At 40.6% G+C, this 24323-nt stretch overlaps 1 protein-coding gene across 1 annotated transcript; it reads right to left on the reverse strand.

Annotated features, from left to right (window-relative positions):
* Window positions 1-2203: 2203 nt before the first annotated feature.
* On the reverse strand, window positions 2204-10794 carry LOC139570880 (pleckstrin-like). The gene is made up of 9 exons (XM_071393178.1): window positions 10727-10794; window positions 8587-8742; window positions 8302-8483; window positions 8074-8165; window positions 7770-7954; window positions 5911-6015; window positions 5072-5155; window positions 4768-4840; window positions 2204-2963 (listed from the first exon to the last, which is right to left on the reverse strand). The coding sequence occupies exons 1-9, from the start codon at window positions 10766-10768 to the stop codon at window positions 2824-2826; spliced, it is 1059 nt and encodes a 352-aa protein (XP_071249279.1). The 5' UTR covers window positions 10769-10794; the 3' UTR covers window positions 2204-2823.
* Between the last annotated feature and the right edge of the window lie 13529 nt (window positions 10795-24323).

The raw sequence follows: 24323 nt of genomic DNA on the forward strand, positions 1-24323 counted from the left end.
AGTTTACAGGCCACATCAGGCCTGCAAGTCACATTATGCTGTCTTACAAAGTGGTGGGTAATTCCTATTAGAATTGTTTTTCCAACAGTCTTGAAAGAGTTCCCACATATGCTGAGCACTTGTTGGCTGCTTTTCCTTCACTCACAGTCCAACTCATTTCAAACTATCTCAATTGGGTTGAGGTTGGGTGATTGTGGAGGCCACATCATCTGATGCAGCAATCCTTCTTGGTCAAATAGTCCTTACACAGCCAGGAGGTGAGTTTTGGGTCATTGTCCTTTTGAAAAACAAATGATAGTCCTACTAAGCGCAAATCAGATGGGATGGTTGCTGCAGAATGCTGTGGGAGCCATGCAGGTTAAGTGTGCCTTGAATTCTAAATAAATCACTAACAGTGTCACCAGCAAACAACCCCCACACCATCACACCTCCTCTTCCATGCTTCACGGTGGGAACTACATATGCGGAGATCATACGTTCACCTTCTCTGCATCTCACAAAGACACAGAAAAATTACAAATTTGGACTCATCAGACCAAAGGACAGATTTTCACCGGTCTAATGTCCATTGCTCATGTTTCTTGGCCCAAGCAAGTCTCTTCTTCTTATTGGTGTCCTTTAGTAGTGGTTTCTTTGCAGCAATTTGACCATAAAGGCCTGATTCATGCAGTCTCCTCTGAACAGTTGATGTTCAGATTTGTCTGTTACTTGAACTCTGAAGCATTTATTTGTGCTGCTGAGGCTGGTAACTCTAATGAACTTATCCTCTGCAGCAGAGGTAACTCTGGGTCTTCCTTTCCTGTGACGGTCCACATGAGAGCCAGTTTCATCAAAGTGCTTGTTTGTTTTTGCGACTGCACTTGAAGAAACTTTCCTGATTGACTGACCCTCATGACGTCACGACTTCCACCGAAGGTGGCTCCTCTCCCTGTTCGGGCGGTGCTCGGCGGTCGTCGTCGCCGGCCTACTAGCTGCCACCGATCCAATTTGTCCTTTTTGTTTGTGTCTGTCTGTTTTGTTTACACCTGTGTCCTATTAGTTAATTTCGGTGGGTTTATTATCCTCCGCTGCCTGCTAGTCTTTTTGCATGATTATTTGCTGTTGTTACTTTGTTAGGGGTGCGTGTTTGCACCACAGGGTTTTCTTTCTCACGGTAGTTGTACCGTTTTGGAATGTGTTTAGGAGTAGATGTTTCTCCTCCGTGTGTTGCGTTTATTTCCCTGTGTGTGGCGACTTCGTTTGGGCGTGTTACCCCCCCGTGTTACCCCCCTTGTTGAGTTGGGACTTCTAAATAAACGATTGTGCCATTGGGACTTCCTTGCTCTCCTGCTCCTGATTCCTGCACCTCCCTTCTCTTAGGAGGCACGTAACACATGTCTTAAAGTATTGATGGACTGTCTTTTCTCTTTGCTTATTTGAGCTGTTATTGAAATATTATGGACTTGGTCTTTTACCAAATATACCAAACCTATCTTGTCACAACACAACTGATTGGCTCAAACGCATTAAGAAGAAAGAAATTCAACAAATTAGCTTTTAACAAGGCACACATGTTAATTGAAATGCATTCCAGGTGACTACCTCATGAAGCTGGTTGAGAGAATGCCAAGAGTCTGCAAAGTTCTCATCAAGGCAAAGGGTAGCTACTTTGAAGATTCTAAAATATAAAATATATTTTGATTTGTTTAACACTTATTTGGTTACTACATGATTCCATATGTGTTATTTCATAGTATTGATTTCTTCACTATTATTCTACAATGTAGAAAATAGTAAAAATAAAGAAAAACCATTGAATGAGTAGTTGTGTACAAACTTTTGACTGGTACTGTAAGTATTCTGACCCTTTGCTATGAGACTCGAAATTGAGCTCAGGTGCATCCTGTTTCCATTGATCATCCTTGAGATGTTTCTTCAAATTGAATGGAGTGCACCTGTGGACAATTAAATTGATTGGACATGATTTGGAAAGGCACAGTTTGATATGATATGTTTGCTATTCTGCTTTTCATGAAAGTTCTGAACCCTGTCTTTTATTGTATTCGGGAGGCATTACATCTTTCAGGATGTCATAACGCCCGGTCGGAGTAGATTAACACGAGGAGAGTCAAAGGCACATGTCAAATAGTAGGGGCACACAATTCTGGGTTGTTTGAAAACTCTAACTTTTTTGGACATTTACTTTTTGACAGAAACCAGAAGGTGGAGACAAAGAGTAGATATTTAATTTATACTTTTTGACAGACACTCGATTTAGAACACAGCGATATACAGTCAGTACATAGACAATGTGCATATCAAGTGATATGGGATAAGAACATCATGAAAACCACAGAGTGACAAGGGTCCTCAAAGGCAGGATATGATACGTGTTTGTTCAGTCATAGGAACTGTCTGCAATGGTGAGATTCTTCTAACTGTCCTATTTCTTTCAGGCTGCTGGATGGAAAAGCAGAAGGCCACACCAGAAACCATTACAGAACTTCACGCCTTTCTACACAGAACATTGTACCCTTCACAGTCTGCCTGTATCTCATATCTAAAGGTGAGAGTGCACCCACATCATGGTGAATTATGAAAAACATGTGAGGGTGCATTTTATCTATATGTACAGGAAATGTGTAATCATTCAACATAAATACAATAAGAAACATACAACTCGTAAAAGCTGAATTTTGGATCAGTCATTCATCCTTCAAATTCTATGGCTAAATTATTTAAATTCAGATTCCTTCTGGCTCTGCAACAAGTATTTGTACACGCCAACCATAATCCATATCCCTCAATGTAAGTTGTTCAAATTAGCTGTGTGGGCTGTTGTGATTATTTTCCAGTTTTAGACACAGTGTGGATGGCTTTGATCCACTCCTTCCTCTCCTCGGGTGTAGTCGCTTGTAAGAAATAGTGTGTGTCATCTGAAGTGATGATCTCAAAGAGATTCCCATCAACATCATACCTCTTGGCTGAACCAAGAAACAATGAAGAAGAAAAAATTGTCAAAAGAGTTAAAAGGAAATTGCTAACAGTAAACAGTACACTTCATAGTCCTAGGCCTAGATTCAATCAGATCAAGCATTAACCGGGATAGCAGACACCTGCATAGTGGATGTTTTGGCGGTGTCAGAGGTGGAACTGGGTTGGAGCAGTCAAATCGGTGAGCAGCTGCTCTTGTGATCATGGTCACGAAGCCACACCCACCCCATTCACGTAGTTCAGAATGAGAAAGTGTAGGCCATAATTACACTCAAATTAAAAACTCATGAAACAAAATAATGAGTATTTCTACAATCCTAATCAAGGTGTAGATTATATGTCACATTCTAGTGTTTTCAAACTTGTAAACAAGGCTGCATGGGCAATGGTATCTTTAGGTATAATGCCTGGAGCCACTTGTGGATTTGACAGCTCTAACTCAGTTCCACCTCTGACACCGCCAAAACAACCTCAATGAATCGAGCACTAAGTCAGTGAGTACAGTTACACGCATACAATAATGTGATTATTGTGGGAGATAGTCAGATTAATATAATAGTTTGATTACAACGTTTACATGCCTTGCAAGAAGAACGATTTCCCTAATAAACCTATTTATATGGACACATCTAAAAACAGGATACCTTATGGCATTCTGATTAATGCAGAAAATCAAAATAATCCAAATAAATTGGATTTATTTTATCATTTTATTTTCGGGAAGCATATTTGATTTTGAGTTCGGACATATAAAGATCGTATACATCATTTTTGGCCAGTAGTGCTGTGGAACATCCAGGTGCTCTTTTGCGAACTTCAGACGTGCAGCAATGTTTTTTTTGGACACCAGTGGCTTCTTCCATGGTGTCCTCCCATGAACACCATTCTTATTTAGTGTTTTACGTATCATAGACTCATCAACAGAGATGCTAGCGTGTTCCCGAGATTTTTTAAGACTTTAGCTGACACACTAGGATTCTTTTCAACCTCATTGAGCATTTTGTGCTGTGATCTTGCAGTCATTTTTGCAGGATGGCCACTCCTAGGGAGAGTAGCAACAGTGCTGAATGTTCTCCATTTATAGACAATTTGTCTTACCGTGAACTGATGATCATCAAGGTTTTTGGAGATCATTTGTAACCCTTTCCATCTTTTTGAAAGTCAACTATTCTTAATCTTAGGTCTTCTGAGATCTCTTTTGTTCGAGGCATGGTTCACATTAGGCAATGCTTCTTGTGAATAGCAAACGTACATTTTGTGAGTGTTTTTTTGTATGGCAGGGCAACTCTAACCAACATCTCCAATCTCGTCTCATTGATTGGACTCCAGTTTAGCTGACTCCTGACTCCAATTCACTTTTGGAGGTCATTAGCCTAGAGGTTCACATACTTTTTCCAACCTACACTGTGAATGTTTAAATTATGTATTCAATATAGACAAGAAAAATACAATAACTTGTGTGTTATTAGTTTAAGCACACTGTGTTTGACTATTGTCGTGACTTTGATGAATATCAGACGTGATGTTATGACCAATTTATGCAGATATCCAGGTAATTCAAAAGGGTTCACATACTTTTTCTTGCCACTGTTCTAATAATTTGAAAGATTACAACAAAAAAAAACAGGTGTTTTAATTAAGATAAGCAGAGTAAGGAGTTTACATGACTATTGCATAATCTGCCTGCTGCCAAAATCAGTTTAATATCGAATTATTACTGTGCATGTAAATGTACTCAGTGAGTCAGTGTGGGATTTGGATCGGTGTATGTCCACTCCCCAGTAATTAACTCACCCTCAGGAACAAACTCCACTGCTGTGATCACAGACCCTCGCAGGTGGATAGAGCCCAAAGGGTTCTCATCACCCTGCAGAAAGAGAGGGTGGGGAAGGGGGAGAAAAAGGGATTGAGGGCAAAGAGAGAGAGAAAATAACAGATTAGCTAGAGAGACAAAGTCAGGATGGAGATGAACGAAAGGCATTAGCCAAGAGCAAGGGAAAGATTGAGAAAGACACATTTTTCATGTTATGTTCTTGAAAAATTATATTGAAATTGAAAATAATTTTGTGTCATGTTCCACTCTGCTGTAATCCTGTACCTTGGTGGGGTCGTAATAGTGAATATAAGCAGGATCATCCCGGAGGATGAACTTCCGCACGTTCCAGTTTTTCCTCCGATGCCCCTGGGGGGGAAAAGAGAGCATGAAAACAAAGCCTTATGGACGGTTCTGTTTCTGATTACTATCAGTTGTGAAAACAGCACCGACCACAGATATGGTGTGTGTGGGGTACTTTCACTTCCTTCATCGCAGACATCCTTTTTATAGACTTAACACTTTACACAATTTCTGCCTGCAGATTGCCCCTTTAAGTATGGAATAAAGCATCATTCAGGACATCCCAAAATATCAGATTTTTTATTTATTTTACCAGGTCAGATGACTGAGAACACATTCTCATTTACAGCAACGACCTGGGGAATAGTTACAGGGGAGAGGAGGGGGATGAGTAGGTGACTGTGATGGTATGAGAGACAGCTTGGGAATTTAGCCAGGACACCGGGGTTAACACCCCTACTCTTACGTTAAGTGCCATGGGATCTTTAATGACCTCAGAGAGTCGGGACAACCGTTTAACGTCCCAACCGAAAGACGGCACCCTACACAGGGAAATGTCCCCAATCACTGCCCTGGGGCATTGGGATATTTTTTTTAGACCAGAGGAAAAAGTGCTTCCTGCTGGCCCTCCAACACCACTTCCAGCAGCATGTGGTTTTCCATCTAGGGACTGACCAGGACCAACCCTGCTTAGCTTCAGAAGCAAGCCAGCAGTGGGATGCAGGGTGGTATGCTGCTGGCGAACTGATAATCCGGTAATATTCACAATTGTTCATCACCTAGATATTCAATGAGTGTTTACACAGTGTTTCCAGTCTTACCTGTTTGAGTAAGCAGCCCTGTTTTATTATGTTACCCCGAAACTCCTCCTTCAAAATCACGTCTTCATCACTGGAGTAGCCTTCACAGAAGAACCCACTGTCTGCCTGCAACACACCATACAATGTAAATTCACATTTGGATACAGTATTATCTCATAATTTAAAACTCACTTATAATACATTGTAGCTTTTACATACAATACCAGTCAAAATATTGGACACACCTACTCATTCAAGGGTTTTTCTTTAGTTGTACTATTTTCTACATTGTAGAATAATGAAAACTATGAAATAACAGATATGGAATCATGTAGTAACCAAAAAAGTGTTTTTTGAGATTCTTCAAATAGCCACCCTTTGCCTTGATGACAGCTTTGCATACGCTTGGCATTCTCTCAACCAGTTTTATGAGGTAGTCACCTGGAATGCATTTAAATTATCAGGTATGCCATGATAAAAGTTAATTTGTGGTATTTCTTTCCTTCTTAATGCGTTTGAGCCAGTTGTGTTGTGACAAGGTAGGGGTGGTAAACAGAAGATAGCCCTATTTGGTAAAAGTCCAAGTCCATATTAAGGCAATAACAGCTCAAATAAGCAAATAGAAACAATAGTCCATCATTATTTTAAGACATGAAGGTCAGTCAATCAGAACAATGTATTAAAGTGCAGTCGCAAAAACCATCAAGCACTATGAAAAAACTGGCTCTCATGAGGGAAGGAAGACCCAGAGTTACTTCTGCTTCAGAGGATAAGTTAATTAGACCAGCCTCAGAAATTGCAGCCCAAATAAATGCTTCAGAGTTCAAGTAACAGACACATCTCAAAATCAACTGCTCAGAGGAGACTGCGTGAATCAGGCCTTCAAGGTCGAATGGCTGCAAAAGAAAAACGACTAAATGACAACAATAAGATGAAGAGACTTGCTTGGGTCAAGAAACACCAGCAATGGACATTAGACAGGTGGAAAACTGTCCTTTGGTCTGATGAGTCCAAATTACAAATTTTTGGTTGTAACCGCCGTGTCTTTGTGAGACGCAGAGTAAGTGAACGGATGTTCTCTGCATGTGTGTTCCCCACCGTGAAGCATGGGGGAGGATGTGTGATGGTGTGGGGGTGCTTTGCTGCTGACACGGTCAGTGAGTTATTTAGAATTCTAGGCACACTTAACCTCCATGGCTCCCACAGAATACTGCAGCGATACACCATCCCATCTGGTTTGCGCTTAGTGGGACTATCATTTGTTTTTCAACAGGACATTGACTCAGCACACCTCCAGGCTGTGTAAGGGCTATTTGACCAATAAGGAGAGTGATGGAGTGCTGCATCAGATGACCTGGACTCCACAATCACCCGACCTCAACCCAAATGTGATGGTTTGGGATGAGTTGGAAAAGCAGCCAACAAGTGCTCAGCATGTGTGGGAACTCCTTCAAGACTGTTTGAAAATCATTCCAGGTGAAGCTGGTTGAGAGAAGGCCAACAGTAGGCAAAGCTGTCATCAAGGGTAGCTACTTTGAAGTCTCTAAAATATTTTTTGATTTGTTAAAGAGTTATTTGGTTACTACATGATTCCATATGTGTTATTTCATAGTTTTGATGTCTTCACTATTATTCTACAAAGTAGAAAATAGTAAAAATAAATAAAAACCCTTCAATGAGTAGGTGTGTACAAACCTTTGATTGGTACTGTACGTACAGTACATATATGTTTCTAACATCAGAAGTGTTCAAACATATCCCAGTCTGTGTGGTCTTCTAGCAAAGGACCAATATATCTCCATATCTTCTAGCATATATGGAATAATATATTGAGACTAGCAGCTACATTACTAACAACAACAATCAACCCATCCACTCACAAAGTAATAGAGTGCATCTGGATCATCGAGGACGGCAGACTCTGCCCCTCCCTCGACCGCCTCTTTGGACAGGTCCCCTGCGGGCTGCAGGAAACCTTCATTCAGGAGTCCTGTAGCCAACATCAGAGCCTCAGGCCTGTTCCTGGCCTTGTCCTTAGAGATCAGCCAGTCCACCACCGTACCACCTGCAGAGACATGCATAAAGAAGATAATCAAAAGTGGTATGATCTATCTCAATGAGACTCAATGACTCAAATGAAATCCACTGTCACCTAAGTCCTAATACATTTATGTGCTAGTGTACCTGTGAAGCAGTGATTGTAGACTCTCTTCTCCTTCTCCAGCTTCAGCTCTTTGACACCATCCTCCTGGTCTCTCATTAGAATGTACAGCTCACTGAGAAAAGGCAGACAAGAAAGCAGACAAGACTTCGTAAGTTATCAAATGACTTAGTTCCCAATGACCTGTACGTAGCTCCTGTAAGCGTAGTCATGGATTATAGGTAGTTTGTATGTCAGGTCATAGGTCATACCTGAGGTTGATGGTATCGGGGAGGCGAATGGACCTCCTTGTGGACTTCCTGGTGAACTTTCTGTCCCCCTGCAGACAGGTGATGACTCTCTTGATGTCCTTCACCCAGGACTCTCTCTCCTCCAGGTGGGATGCCTGGAAGTAATGGTCCTGGTTCTTGGCCGTTCTCAGCTTAAAAACAAACTGCAAGAAAATGGCAATGTTGCATTACATGGGGGGGAGGGGCACTACAGTAATGATAGACACTTACACTGGTATTTAATACTGAAAGGTGACGTGACCGTACATTCCTCTTGCTGAAGTCCTGACAGGGGCTGGTCAGAACAGCTCCCTTCAGTGGGATCATTCCTTTGGGAGCGTTGTCTGTCTTTCTCTTGAAGAACTCCACCCCATCTTCAGACAACACCACCCACACCACCTTCCATGAGTTCAGCACTGTGCCCTGAAGAATAAAGGAGGAAATGTACATGTTGATAGAATTTGTAATCACATTGTAATTGCGTAGTCATTGAGTTGAGCTGTTTTTGTTATTACACAAGTTAATCTGTCCCTATACCACAGATATTCCACAACCGCTCAACTCTGTTCCTAAAATACAAATACAATGCAATTAGAAACATGTAGATTACATTGTTAATAGACAGGTATAAGAGAAATATCATGTAAAGTGTTATCAAATCCATATCGGCTTGCCTGGATGCTGGGCATGAAATGTATATAGCTAACATGAATAATGTATTTTAGTATTTCAATGTTGCTTAATCAATCCTTACAAATAGAGAATATACTCAAGAGCAAAAAAAAAGGTCATACAAAAAGGAAATATACACATAGGAAATCATCAACCCAATACTCAGTTTTGTGAAATGTTCTCGTTTCACTTAACTTTGTTAATGAAGGTTCACCATAGAGAGTTATGATGCAAAAGTATCACAGGCACTACCTATACTTCTACTAATATGAACCAATGATACTGAGCAACTGATAACAATTGTAATGCATAAGAATAGCACAGGCAAAAGTTTATACGCAAAGAACAGTATAGTATGTGACATGACAGAATCATCTTCTAATCAATAGATTAAGTTATATAGATTATGATTAATCCTGTGAGGTCATGGGTTATCCATCTTCATCTGACCCCAAACTAAGAGTCACGCGACCAATCATCTGAGTTAGTCATTTGTCAGGCCATGAGAAATACAAAGTGTGAAGACTATTTTCAGATAATGTTGTTTGTGGGGGAAACAGTTTTGTTGCTATCTGCTCATGTCTCTCTAAACTGAGCTAATTTACATAAAACAAAGTGTGCTGTAGAAAACTGTACTACACTGTACTATTCTTCGATCATGTGTAGTACTTATACTACAGACTGTACTATTCCTCGATCATGTGTAGTACTTAGTTTAGAATGTTGTAGTATACTGTAGAATACTATAGTAAATACTACAGTATTATCCACAAAAAAACAGTGTAGTAAATACTACAAAAACCTCTGCAAAAACACTACAGTCCACAAAAACACTACATTTTTTAGCTATAGTAAATACTACAGTATGTAATTTGCATATATTCTGCCCATTCCCCTCCCCATATCCCAATTTGTGCACCCCGTAAGTAAGAAACCTACATGCCATGTATAAAGCATATGGTTAAAGACAAGAGCAGAAGCGCTGAATTCTCTGTTCAGAACCCAGTTTGTCCTAGCTACAGGTTATGGCACATTTGCTCTCTTAGTATTTCTCCAGTAGGTTTCCTCGAAGAAAAAGCCCCCCACTTCTATGTCAAAGATAATAAAACAAAAAGACTACAGTAAATACTACAGTAATGTCCCCCAAAACACTACAGTAAATACTACAGTATATTACAGTCCGCAAAAGCAGTACAGTAAATACTACAGTATACCATACTACAATCGGCAAAAACACTACAGTAATTTCTCTAGTATATACTACTCTTTTTTTTACTGCATTATTTATACTATAGTAAACTGTAACTGTGTTTTTATCGGACTGAAGTAAATACTGCAGTAGAGTCCGCAACAACACTACAGTGAATACTGTAGTATTTCTACCATAATACACACTATATTATGTTTTTCATGTGGGAAGCGATCAAGTCTCAGGGCAAATGCAAATAGTCCTAGAACTAATCTACTAACTTCCAGTTTAATTTGAGCACTTGACTGACAACTTAAGTTGGACATGTCAAATATAGTGCCAGCTGACTTGATGTTACTAGCTCTTGTCAGAGTCTCCATCGATGGATCTTGTCCCTAACGTTCTCAAATGTGAGATCATCTATTTTCTAATAACTAAACCGTCCACAACACATCTACAGTATTACATTCTGGCCCAAGTTAAACACAAAGACCTATAGTAATAATTGTATTTTAAGAGGAACATGTTTTCCTCTATCACCCTCACCTTTTTGACAAGGTATCCTTCTTTGATCTGTTTTGGCTCCATGTCCTCTGGCTGCTGGTCTCTGTATCTGAGTGACTGATGCATACATAGTCACTCTTTCTCTACAGCAGTTTAAGGAGGAACACCCATCACCCTCACATATGACCTCCAGTATTAGAGATAGGGGGAAGTTGAGTGGGGTGTGTCACAATGCTGGTGGCTTGCATGGCTTCCCCTTCCTACTCAGTGGTAGTAAAAAAGGTTGCCCACCGCTCATTCTCTCTCTGTTTGTACGTGGTCAAAGAGAGGATGCCTGTGTCATTGTTTGATATTGAACCTTGGTTGTAGTCAGTGGTCGCTCCTTTCCTTTTTAAACCTCTTAAATATTTTTTTTTGTACATTTAGCTCAACATTAAATGACTTCACCAATGCATAGAGCAGCTTGCTATGGCGCAGGCAAACTATGTACATGCATTGGACAGACAAGTGTAGTGTTGGCTGCGATATACTGGTTGACTTTTTTGTCATAGCAACAAAAGAGTCTGTTTCCGAATAAGCTGAATATTTCTTTACTGAAACAGCATTCCAGTCTCACAGTATGGTGGACTGTGAGTTAGACACCACGTTAATTACACAAGTCAATTATCAGGGTAAACTCATTTATGGATTTTATTTTGTACATCAGTGTGTAGGCTAATAAATGTAAAATAGCCATATTGGATCATCTGAAACAATCCCACTTGGCACATAATTTCAACAACAACAACAAATCCAATGTGATGATGTTGAAGTTGTATCAACATTGATGTTGTATCAACATGGAAAACTGATTGGATTTGAAAAAAGTAATCAATGTTTTCCTTCATCCAACTTTTAAACGAAATCCAATGACACGGTGTGTTGTTATCTTGGCAGGATGTGGTTTCACTTTACACCTTACCACATTTTATCAAGTGTTGCCTTTATGCCTGTGGTCTCAGTGGAATGTATCTGCTGTAACTCTTCCTGCAGAAGTCTAGAACTTGTGCCCACACTAGCTAGGTTTCCATCCAATTGGCGACAAATGTTCATGTGAATATAAAAAAAACGCATAAAGAAAATATGCGCATTTATCAAGCAGTGGTGTGTTTCCACCAAATGGACATGTTTCGGATAAAAATAAGATGTAGTGCACATACTTTTTTATCAAAAGTTTTCATTACCGAAAAATACTCTCAAATTCAATGTGTTTTCATGTTTTTTCCCCCCCACCAATAGTTTTTTTTCTCACAAAAACTGTTGCATTAAATTGCAAATGTGCCTGCTCTGGTCTTGGCACTTGCGCTCTAGCCAACAGCTCACAGATAAGAGCGAGAATATTTGTATTTTTCAAATGGCAGTAAAGCGTAGGTCATCATGTCACCAGAATCAGACCATCGATACGTATTGGAAAAGAGCATCAAGATCACCGTGCACTTTCACCACTCTGTGAAGTTCATCATAAATTATAGCGTCTGTAGCCGAATAAACTGCCTGATTTCCTGAGTTGTAGTGGGAGGACCACACACCATATCATCATGTCCAAGTTTACTTCGATATGATGGTTATTATATCAATATTTGCGCATAAAGCTGTTCCACTGGCATTTCACCCATCATTGATTTTACAGAAGCGAAAAGATCCAAAATTATCTTTCGCCATTTCTAAAATTGTATCGAAACTTCCTGTTTCTATCACAGCTGTCTTGATTTTTATTAATACTGTTTGACTTTACGCGCATAAAAACTGAATGGAAACGTGGTTTGTGAATAACTTAAATTTAACCTCAGGACACAGACACGGGTATTTACTATCTCTCAAATGTGTTACCTTTCCATGACAATTTTAACAAACATCTGAGGGAAGTACATCTGTCAGAGTTCCAATAAGCTCTTAGTCAACTAAAGTGTGATGTAGTAAAATGTCCTCCAGAGGACGCCACATAGACACAAAACAGCAAACACGGCAGCATCTTTGCCAAGCACTGACTGCATTATATTTGCATTGTGCTTGGACATTTCAGCAAGGGACAAAGACGAAAAAGCTAGATAAATAACAAAATAACAGAAGTGTCAAGGAAAAGCAGAGACAAGATACATATATATATATAGAAGCAAAGCAGTTAACATTTACAATGAGATTTAATACAAATGAAAGAGTGGCATCTGCTGGTGAATAGAGGGAGGAGTGGTGACATGAAGATGTGTTGAAATCATTCACACAATATAATACATGACTCAAAAGACTAGCTCTTATGACAAAGTAAAGAAAGGTTAGGCTACTACAAATATGCTTTAACCTACAGAGTTGTGCCAATAAATAGCTGCTCTGTTTCCAAGTCACCTTGTGATTACCATCCTATCTTTATAAGACTCTGAAGAACTCATATCCCTGGAATGTGATCTGTGAGGTCTGTAATAGAAGACAATGAATAAATAACATACTGTACATTCTGTGGGCTTAAATCACTCTTTACTTTTAATAAACATCAGTGATGGGTGATGTTGATGAGTTTATTGATGGCTCTTGGGAGATTGATATGCATTAAGTGCCACCCCGAGGCTCATCTCTCAGATGCAGTGATTGGAAAACGACCCTGGTCCCTGGCAATAGAATATTAATTCACTGACAAATAAAGCAGGGGCAGGGGCATACTGAGGACATTCAGTTATATTTAGAAAGTTGGTTGCCAGCACTGAATGTTATACACAATGTGTGTGGGTATATTAGTTATAGGAGTGTGTGGAAGGAGTTCTTTGTGACCCTTCAAAGACTATGCCATTACAGCGGGATTAGAAAAAAATAAATGTAGTCATTTCCTTTTTTTCTCCAGTTTTTTTGTACCTTTCTTTGTAAGGACACACTGCATTGATCCCACTGGGCACACACTGGTTGAATCAACATTGTTTCCACGTCATTTCAGTGAAATTACATTGAACCAAAATGGAACAGACGTTGAATTGACGATTGTGGTCGGTGGGGTGATTGTGATGTGTTCCCTTTAACACTGGTGTGTTCCCAAAAGTCATTAGTTCTTGCGACTCAATGTAACATGCTTGTTAATAGATGTGAAGCTGACCCATTTTGTTCTTAGCCTATCTTCTCCATACCCGTCTCTTTTTCACCCTCAATTTCCCTTCAATTTGTCTGAAGCAGATGAACAGAAGCAGGAGCTGTGAAGTGGAGTGATAACGTGTTGCGCTTGCAGCACATCCTGTGGTAGTGTAGGATTAGAGAAGTGGGTCAAGTTGTCACTCTGGTACAGGGACGATGTGTTCAACTGAGAGGAATGTGAGGCCAACATGATGAAACACCTGAAATACAAAGTATATTACCCCCCCTTTTCTCCTCCACACCTCCCTTTGGAGTTGAGTGCTTATGAACTTCAATTTCTTTTTGTATTTCAATCAAACCCACAGTTTGTCACGCCCTGACCGTAGATTGCTTTGTATGTTTCTATTTTTAGTTTGGTCAGGGTGTGATGTGGGTGGGTATTCTATGTTGTAGGTCTAGGTTTTCTATTTCTATGTGTTTGGCCTGGTATGGTTCTCAATCAGAGGCAGCTGTCTATCGTTGTCTCTGATTGAGAGCCATACTTAGGTAGCCTGTTTTCCCATGTTGAGTTGTGGGTGATTATTTTCTGTTTAGTGTTTTTCGTCACCTTACAGGACTGTTCGTTTGTTGTTTTTGTTCAGTGTTCAGTTGTTTATTAAAATAATGAACACTTACCACGCTGCACCTTGGTCCTCCTCTCCTTCTCCCGACGACGTTCGTTACACAGTTTTTTAAAGCTACACAACTGATGTGTTTTCCAAAGAGTGAAGTGAAGTATGTCAGGAATCCAGTATGTGTACAGTTATGCCATTATTGTAAGCTGATTGATCCAAAAGAGTTCCAACTATGTTCATACAGTCAAACTTATCAAATGATTACTGCACAAGATGACGCATTGTGCTCTCAATGTGAATCCATGCCCACCAGTCGGTCATCAAGTGCTGGAAATGTTGGATTTTTACATCAACATGACATACTTTGTGAAAGCGATAACATAGCATTGGCTGTCGATAACTTTCTTATCAAATTTTGTTTAATTCAAGTCATGGCTCAGATATGAATTCCATTACAATCACAGGCTCCCTGACATCCCTGTGGATACAGAGGTAGTGCACCACATGTCACCATGCATTTTGTCAGCAGATTTGTCAGAACTAGTACCAGGAGAATATCAAATATTTTTTCTTCACTACAGCTGAAAGGAGCTAGCATGTTCTCAGATCACATCATTCAATTCCAATAATTTACAGTAGAACATGTATTCTGGAACCAATGTTGACTATATTTTCCCTTTCTGGCCTAAGGTGAATGTTAAGATGCACCAATAAATTCCTGCTGTTTTCACTCCATTGTCTTTTTCCCACGTTTTCTTTCCTATGTTGTGAGCAACACAGGAAACATCAATATTTCTATTGAGGAGTGCAATACACTTAGCAGAAGGGGGAACTGATGATGGCTTCCTGTGAAACAGTCCAGCTCTCTCTCTCTCTCTCTCTCTCTCTGTGTGTTCTCCAACGCCCCCTCATACAGTGCCTTGCAAAAAAAAAATGTTGCATTACAACCTGTAATTTAAACAGATTTTTATTTGGATTTAATGTAATGGACATACAGTGGGGAGAACAAGTATTTGATACACTGACAATTTTGCAGGTTTTCCTACTTACAAAGCATGTAGAGGTCTGTAATGTTTATCATACGTACACTTCAACTGTGAGAGAAGGAATCTAAAACAAAAATCCAGAAAATCACATTGTATGATTTTTAATTAATTAATTTGCATTTTATTGCATGACATAAGTATTTGATACATCAGAAAAGCAGAACTGAATATTTGGTACAGAAACCTTAGTTTGCAATTACAGAGATCATACGTTTCCTGTAGTTCTTGACCAGGTTTGCACACACTGCAGCAGGGATTTTGGCCCACTCCTCCATACAGACCTTCTCCAGATCCTTCAGGTTTCGGGGCTGTCGCTGGGCAATACGGACTTTCGGCTCCCTCCAAAGATTTTCTATTGGGTTCAGGTCTGGAGACTGGCTAGGCCACTCCAGGACCTTGAGATGCTTCTTACGGAGCCACTCCTTAGTTGCCCTGGCTGTATGTTTCGGGTCGTTGTCATGCTGGAAGACCCAGCCACGACCCATCTTCAATGCTCTTACTGAGGGAAGGAGGTTGTTGGTCAAGATCTCGCGATACATGGCCCCATCCATCCTCCCTTCAATACGGTGCAGTCGTCCTGTCCCCTTTGCAGAAAAGCATCCCCAAAGAATGATGTTTCCACCTCCATGCTTCACGGTTGGGATGGTGTTCTTGGGGTTGTACTCATCCTTCTATTCCTCCAAACACGGCGAGTGGAGTTTAGAGCAAAAAGCTCTATTTTTGTCTCATCAGACCACATGACCTTCTCCCATTCCTCCTCTGGATCATCCAGATGGTCATTGGCAAACTTCAGACGGGCCTGGACATGCGCTGGCTTGAGCAGGGGGACCTTGCGTGCGCTGCAGGATTTTAATCCATGACGGCGTAGTGTGTTACTAATGGTTTTCTTTGAGACTGTGGTCCCAGCTCTCTTCAGGTCATTGACCAGGTCCTGCCGTGTAGTTCTGGGCTGATCCCTCACATTCCTCATGATCATTGATGCCCCACGAGGTGAGATCTTGCATGGAGCCCCAGACCGAGGGTGATTGACCGTCATCTTGAACTTCTTCCATTTTCTAATAATTGTGCCAACAGTTGTTGCCTTCTCACCAAGCTGCTTGGCTATTGTCCTGTAGCCCATCCCAGCCTTGTACAGGTCTACAATTTATCCCTGATGTCCTTACACAGCTCTCTGGTCTTGGCCATTGTGGAGAGGTTGGAGTCTGTTTGATTGAGTGTGTGGACAGGTGTCTTTTATACAGGTAACGAGTTCAAACAGGTGCAGTTAATACAGGTAATGAGTGGAGAACAGGAGGGCTTCTTAAAGAAAAACTAACAGGTCAGTGAGAGCCGGAATTCTTACTGGTTGGTAGGTGATCAAATACTTATGTCATGCAATAAAATGCAAATTAATTACTTAAAAATCATACAATGTGATTTTCTGGATTTTTGTTTTAGATTCCGTCTCTCACAGTTGAAGTGTACCTATGATAAAAATGACAGACCTCTACATGCTTTGTAAGTAGGAAAACCTGCAAAATCGGCAGTGTATCAAATACTTGTTCTCCCCACTGTACATAAAATAGTTTAAATTGGTGAAGTGAAATTGAAAAAATAACTTGTTTAAAAAAACACATTTAAACGGAAAAGTGGTGTATGCATATGTATTCACACCCTTTGCTATGAAGCCCCTAAATAAGATCTGGTGCAACCAATTACATTCAGACGTCACATAATTAGTTAAATAAAGTCCACCTTGGTGCAATCTAAGTGTCACATGATCTGTCACATGACTTGTATATTTACACCTGTTCTGAAAGGCCCCAGAGTCTGCAACAGCAGTAAGCAAAGGGCACCACCAAGCAAGTGGCACCGTGAAGACCAAGGAGCTCTCCAAACAGGTTAGGTACAAAGAAGTACAGATCAGGGTTGGGTTATAAAAAAATATCAGAAACTTTGAACATCCCACAGAGCACCATTAAATCCATTATTTAAAAAAATTAAGAATATGGCACCATAACAAACCTGCAAAGAGAGGGCCGCCCACCAAAACTCACAGACCAGGCAAGGAGGGCTTTAATCAGAGGCAACAAAGATACCAAAGATAACCCTGAAGGAGCTGCAAAGCTTCACAGCGGAGATTGGAGTATCTGTCCATAGGACCACTTTAAGCCGTACACTCCACAGAGCTAGGCTTTACGGAAGAGTGGCCAGAAAAAAAGCCATTGCTTAAAGACAAAAATAAGTTTGGTGTTTCCATAAAGGTATGTGGGAGACAACCCAAACATTTGGAAGAATGTACACTGGTTAGATGAGACAAAAATGTAGCTTTTTGGCCATCAAGGAAAGCGCTATGTCTGGCGCAAACCCAACACCTCTCATCACCCCGAGAACACCATCCCCACAGTGAAGAATGGTGGTGGCAGCATCATGCTGTGGGGATGTCTTTCATCGGCAGGGACTGGGAAACTGGACAGAATTTTAAGGAATGATGGATGGCGCTAAATAGAGGGATATTCTTGAGGGGAAACCTGTTTCAGTCATCCAGAGATTATGAGACTGGGACGAAGGTTCACCTTCCAGCAGGACAATGACCCTAAGCATATTGCTAAGGCAACACTCGAGTGGTTTAAGAGGAAACATTTAAATGTCTTGGAATGGCCTAGTCAAAGCCCAGACCTCATTCTAATTGAGAGTCTGTGGTATGACTTTTTGCCTTGAGTTTTGCCTTGAAGAATGGGCAAAAATCCCAGTGGCTAGGTGTGCCAAGCTTAGAGACATCCCCCAAGAGACTTACAGCTGTAATTGCTGCAAAAGGTGGCTCTACAAAGTATTGACTTTAGGTGGGTGAATAGCTATGTGCGCTCAAGTTTTCAGTTTTTTTGTCTTATTTCTTTCTTGTTTCACAGTAAAAAAATATTTTGCATCTCAAAGTGGTAGGCATGATGTGTAAATGAAATGATGCAAACCCCCCCCCCAAAAAAAATCTATTTTAATTCCAGGTTGTAAGACAACAAAATAGGAAAAATGCCAAATACTTTCGCCAGCCACTGTATGACCTTATGTTATTTCTGATTTCTGCTGCATTGACAGCATGCACCCCCCACCCCCCAAACACACACACAAAATATGTGTATAAGTGTGATAACTCCATTGATTGGATGAAGACGTATTAGAGCAAATTACTTTATAAGGAGCACACGGAAAGTATTCAGACACCTTGACTTTTTTATACTTTTGTTACGTTACAGCCTTATTCTAAAATTTATTAAATTGTTTTTTCCCCTCATCAAACTACACACAATACCCCATAATGACAAAGCAAAAACATATTTTTAGAAATTTTTGCAAATGTATAAATATTTTCAAAAACGGAAATATCATATTTATATAAGTATTAAGACCGTTTCCTCAGAACTTTCTTGAAGCACTTTTGGCAGCGATTACAGCCGGGAGGCTTCTTGGGTATGACACTACAAGCTTGGCACACCTGTATTTGGGGAATTTGTCCCATTCTTCTCTGCAGATCCTCTCAAGCTGTCAAGTTGGATGTGGAGTGTCGCTGCAGAGCTATTTTCAGGTCTCTCCAGAGATGTTCAATCAGGTTCAAGTCCGGGCTCTGGCAGGGCTACTCAAGGAAATTCAGAGATCCCGAAGCCACTCCTGCATTGTTTTGGATGTGTGCTTAGGGTCGTTGTCCTGTTGGAAGGTGAACCTCCCAGTCCCTGCCGCTGAAAAACATCACCACAGCGTAATGCTGCCACCACCATGCTTCACCGTAGGGATGGTGACAGGTTTCCTCCAGACATGACGCTTGGCATTCAGGCCAAAGAGTTCAATCTTGGTTTCATTAGACGAGAGAATCTTTTATCTCATGGTCAGAGTCCTTTAGGTTCCTTTTGGCAAACTCCAAGCTTGCTGTCATGTGGCTTTTACTGAGGTGTGGCTTCCGTCTGGCCACTCTACCATAATGGCCTGATTGGTGACCATCGAGTTCTTTTTCACCTCCCTGACCAAGGCCCCACTGTGTTCTTGGGGACCTTCTATGCTGCAAAAATGTTTTGGTACCCTTCCCCAGATCTGTGCCCCAACATAATCCTATCTCGGAGCTTTACAGACAATTCCTTCAACCTCATGGCTTGGTTTTTGCTCTGACATGCACTGTCAACTGTGGGACCATATATAAACAGGTGTGTGCCTTGGCGACAGAGTCGTCGGGGAACAGGGAGTACAGGAGAGGACTAAGCACGCACCCCTGAGGGGCTCCCGTGTTTAGGATCAGCATAGCAGATGTGTTGTTACCAACCCTTACTACCTGGGGGCGTCCCGTAAGGAAGTCCAGGATCCAGTTGCAGAGGGAGGTGTTTAGTCCCATGGTCCTTAGCTTAGTGATGAGCTTTGTGGGAACCGTGGTGTTGAATGCTGAGCTGTAGTCAATGAACAGCATTCTCCCATAGGTGTTCCTTTTGTCCAGGTGGGAAAGGGCAGTGTGTAGCGCAATTTGAGATTGTGTCATCTGTGGATCTGTTGGGGTGGTATGCAAATTGGAGTGAGTCTGGGGATTCTGGGATGATGGTGTTGATGTGAGCCATGACCAGCCTTTCAAAGCACTTCATGGTTACCGACGTGAATGCTATGGGGCGGTAGTCATTCATGCAGGTTACCTTCGCTTTCTTGGGCACAGGGACTATTGTGGTCTGCTTTTGACATGTAGGTATTAAAGACTCGGTCAGGGAGAGGTTGAAATTGTCAGTGAAGACAATTGCCAGTTGGTCCGTGCATGCTCTGAATACACGTCCTTAGCTCGGTTCAGAAGTTGTCCCTAATCCATGGCTTCTGGTTGGGATATGTACGTTCAGTCACTGTGGGGCTGACGTTAGCGATGCACTTATTGATGAAGCCGGTGTCTGAGGTGGAATACTCCTCAATGCCATTGGATGAATCCTGGAACATATTCCAGTCTGTGCTAGCAAAACAGTCCTGTAGAGTAGTATCCACGTCCACTGACCACTTCCGTATTGAACGAGTCACTGGTACGTCATGCTTTAGATTTGGCTTGTAAGCAGGAATCAGGAGGATAGAATTATGGTCAGATTTTCCGAATGGAGGGCGAGGGAGAGCTTTGTATGTTCTTTTCTATTACATACACTACCGTTCAAAGGTTTGGGGTCACTTAGAAATGTCCTTGTTTTAGAAAGAAAAGCAAAAAAAAATGTGTCCATTAAAATAACATCAAATTGATCAGAAATACAGTGTAGACATTGTTAATGTTTTAAATGAATATTGTAGCTGGAAACGGCAGATTTCTTAATGGAATATCTACATAGGCGTACAGAGGCCCATTATCAGCAACCATCACTCCTGTGTTCCAATGGCACATTGTGTTAGCTTATCCAAGTTTATCATTTTAAATGGCTAATTATTCATTAGAAAACCCTTTTGTAATTATGGTAGCACAGCTAAAACTGTTGTCCTGATTAAAGAAGCAATAAAACTGGCCTTCTTTAAACTAGTTGAGTATGTTGAGCATCAGCATTTGTGGGTTCGATTACAGGCTAAAAATGGCCAGAAACAAAGAGCTTTCTTCTGAAACTCGTCAGTCTATTCTTGTTCTGAGAAATGAAGGCTATTCCATGTGAGTAACTGCCAAGAAATTGAAGATCTCGTACAACGCTGTGTACTACTCCCTTCACAGAACAGCGCAAACTGTCTCTAACCAGAAGAGAAAGAGGAGGGGGAGGGCCCGGTGCACAACTGAGCAAGAGGACAAGTACATTAGAGTGTCTAATTTGAGAAACAGATGCCTCACAAGTACTCAACTTGCAGCTTTATTAAATAGTATCCGCAAAACACCAGTCCCAACGTCGAAAGTGAAGAGGCGATTCCGGGATGTTGGCCTTCTAGGCAGAGTTGCAAAGAAAAAGCCGTATCTCAGACTGGCCGATAAAAAGAAAATATTAAGATGGGCAAAATAACACAGACAATGTACAGAGTAACTCTGCCTAGAAGGCCAGCATCCCGGAGTCGCCTCTTGATTGAGGATAGGGAAGAATGAACATCTGCCATCTACTTTCCAGCATAACAACTATGATTTGTTCTCTTTGAATAAATATATTTTTCTCCCCCTGATTTGCCTTGGAGTCTGTGTTATTGAAGAACTGGAAGAAGAAAGGACTGTGAAGAAGGAAGGATTGTGTTTGTGCAAAATGTTTCTGTGAAAAAGCAGTGTGGCCAGTTCAAATGCTGATTTTTGTGTCAATTGAATCTGGATGTTCTAAATATGCGTTGTAATCACACCGTTCTGAGCGTACGCTGCAGTGACCACTGTAGAATGATCACTCCGATTTGTTGGCAATAAGGTCCAAGGTGTGGTATATTGGTCATTATAAACTGGGTGGTTTGAGCCCTGAATGCTGATTGGCTGACATATGGCCAATATACCACGGCTAAGGGTTGTGTCCAGGCACTCCGTGATGCGTTCTGCATAAGAACAGAACTTAACCGTGGTACATTGGCAATATACCACACACCCTTGTGCCCTATTTCTTAATTATAAACCAGGTCGTTTCAGTCCTGAATGCTGATTGGCTGAAAAAGCATTCCAGCCATGTGTATATCAGACAATATACCACACCACCATTGGCCTTATTGCTTAAATATACCACACCTAAGGGCTGTTCTAAGGCACAACGTGAATTGAAGTGCCTGGATACAGCCCTTAGCAGTGGTATATTGTCCATGTACCACAAACTCCCACTGCTATTATAAACCGGTTACGAACATAAACATTAAAAATGTAGTTCTGCATCATACTTGTGGTATTGTCTGATATGCAGATGGCTGTAATGCAATTGACAATTGTGTGTTTTACAAGTACAGTGGTATATTGGACATACACCACAAAAACACCTAATTCTGCCTATAGTAATTTGATAGATAGGACCTTTATTTGAATCTAGTTTTCTCTGGAGACATAATAACAAGTTATCTATACCACCAGAGGGTGGAGGGAGGGGGACATGTATAAGTGATTTTGACCAGATAAACAGATCATCTGCAGGGATATAGCTCCCCATGTACTCGCCTATGATTGAAAAAGGCTCAGTGCCGTTATACTCACAAGGTGAGGTATTAAAAGGTGTTGAAAACAGGTGTATCAATATATATATTTTTTATAAATTATTGCTTGTTAAACACAATCTCTTTCTCTGAGCAACTGTATTAGTGTAAACATTGCACATTCAACTTCTGCACATCTATCACTCCAGTGTTTAATTGCTAAATTGTAATTATTTTGCCACTATGGCTTATTTATTGCCTTACCTCCCTTATCTTACTTCATTTGCACTCACTGTATATATACTTTTCTATTGTGTTATTGACTGTATGTTTGTTAATTCCATGTGTAACTCTGTGTTGTTGTTTGTGTCGCACTGCTTTGCTTTATCTTGGCCAGGTCGCAGTTGTAAATGAGAACTTGTTCTCAACTGGCCTACCTGGTTAAATAAAATAAAGGTGAAATAAAAACGTTACAAAAATAATATTTCATTTGACATAATATGCAAATGAACTGTCATTTTGCTAAAGTAACAGTCCGTTTATTATCTGATAACATTATTTACTTATTTACTAATAATGTTTTGATAAGAATTAAGTTTATATTTTGCTATGATTTTTGCATTTTCCAGTTGTTTCTTCTTGACCCCAGTTGGTAATCCATGTACTTAAAATATGTTGATAGTTTAAGGGTTAAGTTAATATTTACAATGTAAAAATGAACAACGAATACTTCATGCACCATATTAAATGCACAGTGTTGTACATGGAAAATTCTAACTTAACCCTCGTGTGCACATTCAATTGTAGAGTATCAGGTGGCTTCTAAACCTCAGACATATGTTGTCCTAATGGACAGTTTCCACAATTCATTTGAACTGAGCCTTAAAGTATCATGTATCTTTTCAACCTAAGGTATATCCATGGTGAATTGTGGACTATTCAAAAATCCTTATCTTTTTGTGTCTTTGGGCAACCCCTGATGAGGCTTGATATCTATTATCCCTTCAACCTTCCTAAAATGGTGATTCCATGTTTATGGCCCCAGGCTTTCATGCCCACAAAGTAAATATAACAATTTGTTTATAACCTATTATCTTAAAAGACAGCACTGAGACCCACAGGTGTTGGTTTGAATGATTGATTATGCCGACTACACTGTGAACTTGCCTCAGGCACTAATTTTAAGTCATTAGAGACACACAAACACATCCAAAAATGAGTCTAAAATGTAATGGTTGTGGTGTCTCTTGATCCTATGAAATGTCATTTTGACAGCACGCTGGGTTTTTCCCCCACAGTGCAAAAAGCTGTGTCCATCAGTGTTCAACCATGACAATCATTCCTGGTCACATAGAAACACCAATTACTACCAATTCTGGTAGAATCTTTTTGCGATCATAATTATAAATGTGTGTGTGTCCTCGCGAGACTGCTGGTCTGTAAATGATGTTGTGTGACAGGGCAGGGGTGTCTGTCCTGCTCAGGAGGGGTTGGAGGGTGGCAGGGAGACAGAGGATGGCAACCGACACCATGAGGGGCTTATGAATTAACGTTCTTCATAGACGTGGGGGTTCACAGCACACACACGCTATATGCTGGCATCTGTCTGCTTCACTAATCCAACCATTCACTCCAACTTACAACTCAGTGGGGATTTTGAATATGAGTGGATTTGGATGCTGCAGAGGTTTGTGCAAATTGGGCTGCGTTCACACAGGCAGCCCAATTCTGATATTTTTTCCACTAATTGGTCTTTTGAACAATCACATGAGATCTTTTCACATCTGATAGGTCGAAAGACCAATTAGTGAAGAAAAAAAAGAACAATATTTGGCTGCTTGTGTAAAC

The sequence above is a fragment of the Salvelinus alpinus genome, chromosome 3, assembly GCF_045679555.1.
Source record: "Salvelinus alpinus chromosome 3, SLU_Salpinus.1, whole genome shotgun sequence".
In the NCBI taxonomy this organism is placed as follows: domain Eukaryota; kingdom Metazoa; phylum Chordata; class Actinopteri; order Salmoniformes; family Salmonidae; genus Salvelinus; species Salvelinus alpinus.

Coding starts and splice junctions, on each gene's coding strand:
- LOC139570880 (XM_071393178.1), bottom strand. CDS start 10,768: ATGGAGCCAAAACAGATCAAAGAAGGATACCTTGTCAAAAAG. Junction 8,484..8,586: donor AGGACTTCAGCAAGAGGAAT/GTACGGTCACGT, acceptor ATTTTCTTGCAG/TTTGTTTTTAAGCTGAGAAC. Junction 7,955..8,073: donor CTACAATCACTGCTTCACAG/GTACACTAGCAC, acceptor ATGTCTCTGCAG/GTGGTACGGTGGTGGACTGG.